Raw genomic sequence first — 8,739 nt, forward strand, 5'->3', positions numbered from 1 at the left:
TGGACTCTTGAATTATGTAAGAACATGAGAATTGTTGCCAGGGGCTTCACTGATCAAACACTATCTCATTAAAAAGCACTGATCTCAATTTTCCTGAACTTGATACCTTTCAAATGTGCTGAACTTAAAATCCAAAAATTCATAAGCCGGTCTATCCACTGATACATTGATAGGGAAAATCCAGAGAATGCTTTCGTTAACTAAAGAGGATATTAGGTTGGGGAAATCTTCTCTGAATTTAAAGTTTAGGCAAAAGTTATTTTGCCTAAAACCCAGTTTGGTTAAGATTGCAGGTATCAAACCCCAACCCTCTTTCTCCTCCAGGCTTGTCCCCATAATGGAAGTATTTCCCCAGTTCCTAGTTTTGGATGCCTTCTAATTTAACCTTCCTACTCTCTGAATGCAGCTCAACAGAATCTACTATTTCACAGACTAGAATTAAATTGTTGCCAGGATTTGGGGAAAATGACCACGGTATACTGTTCAGCCATAGACTTTCAGTGTATGTGAAGTATGTTGAGAAATGAGAGAGCATGGAAAGAGGAGAGAAAGAAAAGAAATAATTGTATAGGTATAGTACTAAACAAGCATTTTGCAAGAAATAATGGCATAGGTTAAAAATACTTCTGTGGTATATAGGCCATATGCTGTGTTCTTTAGGTTTTCTAACATCTAGCATAAACTCAACATGCCTTTCAAAATAAGAAGCTGTTACAAAATGTTATAATAGCCAGAGTTAAAAATTTAATCCCTTTTTAAAAACATAATATGGAACAGGATAATGCAGTCTAAAAAGAGTGTAAAGAATAGTCTGCTGAAAAATGCCTTAGCTTCTGTAGTCAAAGCTAAAAACAAATAATAAATTCATACTGCCCTCTGATGGCCAATAAAAATTATTTTAAGTTACACTATTTTCTAAACATAGAGTGACAATTGATCCTGTAAACTTCATTTCTTGCATGGATAAATAACCATTATTTTCAAAGCTTTTTTTCCACAGATTGACTTTCATATCATTCTAGGCAAATAGAAACCATGAGCACAAGCTTTGTGACAGCATTTTCATGAGCTTCCCATATCATTTCCTCAAGCCTTATTGAGTTTCTACTTCTTTGGGTGTAAGCAGATATTCCCAGGTCTTGAACTGCTTATGTGCAATTTTTGTATAATATATAGATAATCTTGAAGTTATAACTCCAAATAAGAGCACAAGGGTTTTTAATATACTGTAAAGGACCGTACAGACACTTCCCCACCGTGTCCCACTCCCAAATTTATTTAGAATAGAATAGAGCTGGAAGGGACCTTGGAGGTCTTCCAGTCCAGCCCCCTGCTCAAGCAGGAGAATCTATAACATCTCAGACAGGTGGATTAATCTCTTCTTAAAAATCTCCAGTGATGGAGCACCCACAATTTCTGGGGGTAAGCTGTTCCACTGGTTGATTGTGCTCACTGTTAGGAAATTTCTCCTTAGTTCCAGGTTGCTCCTCTCTTTGGTCAGTTTCCAACCATTGTTTCTCGTCCTTCCATCTGGTGCTTTGGTGAACAACCTGGCCCCCTCTGCCTTATGGCAGCCCCTTAGATACTGGAACACTGCTATCATGTCTCCTCTATTTCTTCTTTTCCTTAGACTAGCCAGACCCAAATCCCATAGCCATTCTTCGTATGTTTTAGTCCCCTGATCATCTTAGTTGTTCTTTGAATTTTTTCCAAACTCTCAACATCTTTTTTGTGGTATGGTGACCAAAATTGGCTGCAGTATTCTAGGTGTGGTCTTACTAGGGCTTTATAAAGCAGTAATAGTACTTCTCGTGATCTTGATTCTATGCCTGTGTTTATATAACCCAGGATTATGTTAGCTATTTTGGTTGCTGCTGCACATTGCTGGCTCATAGTCAAGTGATTGTCCACTTCTAAGTAAATTAAGTTCTTAAACTGAGTCCTATGTGATCGTGCTAATGTAGCACGGGTATTCTGTACTACTGTTATGATATATGAATGCAGCCTCAATTTTCTCAACTAATAATTGATAGAAAAAGCATGCAAAGGATGAAAGGCCTCAAGGTTCTTAAACCTTCAGTACAGTCCGAACTGTTTTTCTTATTTATTTGTTAAAATAAATTTGAGGAAAATTAGGAATAATATTATATTTATATTAAAGTACTGGCCTTTCAACTTCTTTGGCCCTAGCTTCTTTTTGAAATGCAACTAGCCTGCCACTCAAGAATCAATTGAAGCCTTAATTTGTTTGTTTTTTAAAGAACTGTACAGCCAGCTCTGTTTTAGATGACTAAGTTACAAACCATACTGACGATACAGAAATTCCTAACTGGCTCAAAGTGCTGAGAAAACACATATCATCTGATAGCAGAAAGAAAACCCAAATATCTCTATTGTCACATTTGCCTCTACAATACACTTTCATAAATGGTAATTTTTTTTAGTGTAGCGATTGGTCAGGAAGGTTTTCTATTCATACGCAGTGACTATAACCCATCTATTTCCACATGTCTTGAACAGAAGGATTTGTAAAATGTAAAATGAGGAGTTTTTTTTTTTAAAATAAACCAAATGATATCAAGTAACGTTTGCAAACCAAACAATGTAATATATATCTACCGAGATTGGGAAACTGTTTCATTTCCTGCTAATTTTCCACATGCTTTCTCTCACTGTGAAGGAAAAGAAAATTCAGAAACTAAAGCATACCTGAAATAGATAAAGTATTAAATAATGAAATGCAGCATACACAAATTAAAAAGTTAAAATCTGCTGGTGTTTTAAAATGCTATTGGACCTACAATAATTAAAAATATAATTAAAATGCACAAACATCCGATCATACATACCACAAAAATTATAATTTGCTCTCTAGGTGGGGCTGGTTTTTGATATAACGGTATAGAGATGGCAGCCTTCTGTCTTTTCATAGCAAGACAATTCAATTTCACTGTTGGAATAATACAGGCTGTAAAAACAGAAATGTATATCTATAGTTAAATGTATATCTATATTTAACAGACATAACAGAAATACCAGGATCAATTGCTTCTATTTCCTACCTTTGAATCACAAAATATCATATCCAGAAAGCACCACTAACTTAGAACAGGGGTCCCCAAACCCTGGTCCATGGATCAGTACAAGGCTGCGGCATGCCAGCAACCAGTCCAGGATGCAGGCAGCACACAAAACCACGCACCCTCTGGTCTGCGGAAAAACGTCTCTCCATGGAACCAGTCTCTGGTGCCCAAAAGGTTGGGGACCCCTGATTTAGAACATTCGGATCTAAATTTACAAAATCTCTAAATCTTAAACCTGGAGATAATCTCATTTACTCAGGAGGCTACTCCAGAAGATGTTAAGTAGGCTAAAAAGGAAAATTTATATTGTCAAACTAAACATAATGAACATTGAATGATACAATATGAGGTGTTTACATTAAGATAGAGGCTATTTACTGTGTGTACAAACACAGTATGACAAAAGACGCTAAAACATTAAAATTAAAACTTCAAAGGCTTGTGCATTCACATGGCTATTCTTACAGTAGTGCATAAAATATTAATCACCAATTAATTTTTCTGAATGGCCACTTTGAAAAGGAATAAAGCAGTGATTCCTATTCAGGAGTGGTAGCTGATGGACACATGAGAATTCTTACACAAAATGTTTGTGTATCTGTTTAATTGTGTTTCATGAAATCTCCTTCACAATGAGGATATCAATCATAAAATAAAAAAGGCACCTTCTGAGATAACACCCCCCAAAGTTCCTCAAGGTATGAGATAAGATCCAAAACATAAAGCAACTCTTTTGAATGCACAATTTTCTACTTTAACATTCATTTCAGATGCCCTACAAGCTGAATATTAGAAAGATCTGACATCTCAGAACCTCAATGTCTAATCTCATGTTTGCTCTCACAAATCACAACTACTTATTTTACAGAAGTAAAACTGGTGGTCCTAAATGAAACACGCAGTTAGAAAGGAGGGGGGGAAACAAAATGCTCATTACATATAATGAGCATTTTGCTTTCCCCCTCTCTTTTTTAATTGTGTGTTAAATTGAGGACCACCAACTTTACTTCTGTAAAATAAATAGTTGTGATGTGTGACATATGTCACAACATATATTTACATATAATAAAATCCAGAAAATACAGACACTTATGAAACCTCAATCTAAATATAATGCGGGGTAAAATGAATCAAAACTATTGTCTGATTGCATATGCACAAACTATTAAAAAATAAAGCAATAAGGGTTGAATGAAAAGAAACTCCATCTCCATATATTTAATTTAAAAAGAGATGTTTAGTTAAGTAAAACAGGAAAATAGCCTAGATTGAGTTCTTTTGTTATTTGTATTTACTTCTTCACACATACTCACCGCCATTCATTATACAAAATTTCTGCCAATGCCAGACAAGCTTCTTGAAGCCATCATGAAAAAACTACATGCTTTGTCTCTTCAATTAGAGACTGAAATTACTATTACTTCTTCATTTGAATCAAACAGATGCCCTTGAAGGTATTCTTTCAATTTTGGGGAAAGGTGGAAGTTGCATATTTCCAGTTCTGCACTAAATGGGGATGGGTAAAATGGCAAGATTGAACTTCACAATGGCCTCTTGGATGGCTTGTGAGGTGTGAGGCCTAGCATTATTATATTATAGCAAAAATTCCTTCTTTGCTTCTGAACGGTTCTTAATCACTATTTTAAAAGTTACGATAGTCAATACTCTTGAGTTGATAATCATACCAGGTTCAAATAAATCCATACTAACAGAATCATCTATGTCACAAACAAATGTGACCACAAGTCTTCCTGCCTCTTTGTTTTGATTCCCCCCCCCTCAGGTGACATTTTAGTGACATTATTTTGTAACTGTTTCATTTCTGGATCATAATGATGAGCTACTGTGTTGTCATCATGATGTCAAGAGGTTCTTCACTTTCATTCTCGTAAAGTGGCAAAAACTGCTAGCAAATTTCAGTTCCTGAAGCTTTCATCTCTGCAGTCAACATGCTAAAAACTTATCTTACACAAAACATCAATAATGTGACCCACACATTTCTGTGAAATTTCACGCTTGATAGCAGTTTCCCTTTAAGTTATCCATCAATTGTCTTTAATCACTTCATCAATTCTTCTCTTGTGAAACTCATTGGCTGCTGTTAGATGTTATCTTCTTCATTCATGCTCACCCAGATCAACTTTTTCTGGCTTACCAACTTTATATTTTTGGGCCAGCAATGCCCACTATTCATGCCAATTCAATCAATTCTATAAACAAGTTGCTTTTGGTGATGAATTTCTTCCCATTGCCAGAAAAAAAATAGTTATAACATGTGATTTAAAGTGCACCAATGTGCACTCACTGCAGGGTTCTATATCACAAAATAACAGAAACACCAACATTTTCTTATAACAACTTCCCATCAGTTAAAATAAAGAACAAATGCTAAAGAAGATATCAGAGTTTTGAGTGTGCTAGCAGTGCCATGTATTGATGACTTATAACACTGCAAACATTATTTTTCATTCAGCCCTCATAAATACACTGTGTAAACACAAACCAGTCACTTTCTCAAATACCATCAAGCCAAACTAAAATGTGCAACTGGCATAACAATTTATTTATTATTTGGTTTTTCTTAATATCATTGATTAGGAACATAGTACTCTATTCTTGCAGTACCAGCAAGTCTTAATATTGCCAAGGTTGGACAATCTTGCCAACTTTAAGACTTGTTGGCTAGGAAATCTCTGAGAGTTGAAATCCACAAGTCTTAAAGCTGCCACCCATGCTCTACTGAATCTAAATATCTGCTACATCTAAATAAACTTTCAGTTAATCCAATTCACGGGTGTCAAACTCGCCGTGTCACATGACATGTCACAACGTATCACAATTCTTTTTGCATTGCCGGCAATGGGGTGGGCTTGGCTTCGGTATGATGAAACTGGCCCGTTTCATACCCCTGGTCTAACTGATGGGCTCAGCATTCCATTCAGCCACAAAACTAATGGTTGACATTGAATATCTAATCATATCTCAGTGTCTGAACCAGATCATAGTGAAGGACCAGACCATCTTAAACATAGGGCCTGCCCAGACATCTTAAAAGGAATGCTGAGTCTAAATTTAATATATATTTATTAAATAATTCAAGAAAGCATATTTAGTTGTAATTATTTATAGCATGTGTAATTTTCATTTAGTCTAGAATTTATTCAAGTAACTAGCTTCCAAACTTATTATACAGAGTTAGAACATAGTTTTGCCTTCATCATTGAAATGTTCTTTAAGAAAAACCAAACAAGAGAACAATTAAGAGAGGAAGGCGTTGGGAACAATATTATTTAACATATCTATGAGTTTGATTTTAGTAGGCATGAAACCAGTACAATGAAAATATGCTGTTTTAGTTCTACTTTTGGTACAATGTTAATATCAAAATTTTTCAGGTTTTGAAGGAATAATGATTAACTATGTGGGTATATTTTTGTTCAAAAACATTACATATCTGTGATGTTATACATTTCAGAAATAAGCTTTGTTAAGTGAAATGAGACCTAACCAGTGCTTTTTTTCTAAAAAAAAAAAAAAAAAAAAGGTGCCGGAACTCACACACATACAACCCGCCTTGCCTACCCTACAAGGTTCCATCCAAAAAATTGCTGGAACTCCGTTCTGAGCATTCTATGAGAAAAAAAGCCCCGGACCTAACTAAGTCAAATGGGACATCCGTTAAGTTACATGGGAAGATGTGTGTATGTATATATATATATACACAAATAAGTCCTTGACATGTTTCCTGAACATCCCGATTTGAACTGATCTTTCAGAAACACTGCGAGGCTCCCAAGGTGGGATATATCACCTGGGCGCTCCTTGTCCTATCGGATAAGGGGCTCTCGAAGGGACAACGAGAGGCTCCCCGCCGTCCCGTCTCTCAGCCGAACGAGATTGTCTTCAGAAGATACTATTGGAGGCTTTTTTAAAAAAGAGAGAGACTGGACAACCCCAGGTCTGGAATGGTGTAGGGTTGGAGGTTGGACTATAGGTTCCCTTCCAACTCTATTATTTTGTGACGAGCAAAAGAGGCAGGGCTGGATTTGCGCAGCTCGATTCCTCTCTACAGGCCGCAGGAGGAGGCAGCTCTTTTCTGTCCCGCGGCAGCATCTCCAGCGGCTATCCAAGGCCAGGGCGGCTGCTTTGGAAGAGTCCGCTCCAGCCGTCCTCGCAACGGGCCGTACGGCCAAGGTTACCTGGTTCCCGGTACACTTTGGAGACGTCGTCAAAATCGGCGAATACTAACAAGAAGCGACCCCGCCTTGGAAGTCGTCTCCAACCCACCGCTTCTCTACCCTTCCACTCTCGTTGCACGCCGCGATAAGGCGCAGCCGCCGACGCCATGGCGGCTCGCTCTCCGATTTCTGGCCGGGACCTAGCCCATTCGGCCTAGGTTGGAGCGTCTCTATGCGGGACTGCTCCCCCCCCCCCCAAGTTCTCACCGTGCGAAGAGCCGCCTCTGCATCACCTTCCCCAGCGCCTCCCAGTCCCAAACCCCGAGTGGTGTTTCGCGCCCTCCGGTGGCAACTGAAGGCACCGCCGTCCTCTGGATTCAGTCCCAGGATGGAGAAAAGACGTTTCCCTTTAACAATACTTTTATTTGGATGATATAAACCTGAAGGAGTACAAGACATTTTTTTCTGCTTTTATTGGTGGTAAACCATAAACAAGTGCATTTCAGTACTGGATTTTCTATCATCCTTCCACCCACTCACCCTGCCCCCAATGCCAGGTAACTTATTTGATCTTTTCTTGCACTTTTGGGCATCATTTCAACCCAGCACCTGGGTTATCAAACAACTGATACAGCTCTTTGTTAGAAGAGAAAGCAGACATGGATTTTAATTTCCTTTTTTTTTTTGCACAGCCTATATTTTGGCCTTTCCTGTCTCAAGTCTGATTTTTCACCTTGGTGAATTAGCTCTTGCTACTGGGGTACCCTAATACAATGCATGCTACTTGATTCAAGTAACTAGAAATATTCCTCCACTTCTTCGCATCCACCATCCATCCAATCTTGTCCCTTACAAGTATCCTCCATTCCCCGCCACTGGGTTAGATCTGATTATTTAACTGTATAGAAATTTGGACTTGTCATGTAAACACAGCCCTTAGTAAGTTAACATCACCGTTGAACTGCTGTTGCAAGTGTTTAAGCTAGAGAGAGGAATATGGGCATCTTCTCTTCCTTTGCTACCTCCCTCTATTTACCATGTTGTTGACTGCTGCAATTTCTCCACAGTGGGACGTCCCATTTGGAATTTATTGCTAGAAGATGCATGTTTTCAGGCCAAGCAACTAGCAAGCAATTTAGCAGCCTTTCCCTGCCTGACACTTCTGTGCTATCACCTGGACCACAGCTAGCAGACCTGTTGGCATTCTCTCACCATCTCCCCTCACTACTGACTGAAGTACCAGATGAAATTCCTCATATCTTTCTCTCCACAAATGACTTATTTATGACTTAATTGTTGACATGAAACATTTGTCTGCCTCCATCAACAGTCTGTGGAGCTTTCAGTTGCTTTTATGCAAAGCTCTGAGACTTGCTGTTTTGCAATTGTGTAACAAGCAGTCTGTATATTCTGCAGGAATATTTATTTATTTATTTAGTCAATATCTAAGACCACTCAATGATTCTGGACAGCTTGCA

General features: G+C 38.1%; 1 protein-coding gene across 8 annotated transcripts in view; it reads right to left on the bottom strand.

The window, feature by feature from the left end:
• STAU2 (staufen double-stranded RNA binding protein 2) overlaps positions 1-7,519 on the bottom strand; it is a 181,317-nt gene extending 173,798 nt beyond the window's left edge. For 6 of the 8 annotated variants that reach the window (XM_039332045.1, XM_039332047.1, XM_039332044.1 and 3 more), the window contains exons 1-2: positions 7,283-7,519; positions 2,850-2,968 (exon numbers count right to left, since the gene is read on the bottom strand). In XM_039332045.1, coding sequence (XP_039187979.1) covers positions 2,850-2,968; positions 7,283-7,430 — 267 coding nt within the window. In that variant the 5' untranslated portion in view covers positions 7,431-7,519. Of the gene's footprint in view, positions 1-2,849; positions 2,969-4,396; positions 5,019-5,077; positions 6,185-7,282 lie in introns of those variants that run through there. The other 2 variants (XM_039332051.1, XM_039332050.1) reach the window with 2 other exon arrangements.
• Between the last annotated feature and the right edge of the window lie 1,220 nt (positions 7,520-8,739).

The sequence above is a fragment of the Crotalus tigris genome, unplaced genomic scaffold, assembly GCF_016545835.1.
Source record: "Crotalus tigris isolate CLP2741 ecotype Arizona unplaced genomic scaffold, ASM1654583v1 scf7180000024445.887990, whole genome shotgun sequence".
NCBI lineage: Eukaryota > Metazoa > Chordata > Lepidosauria > Squamata > Viperidae > Crotalus > Crotalus tigris.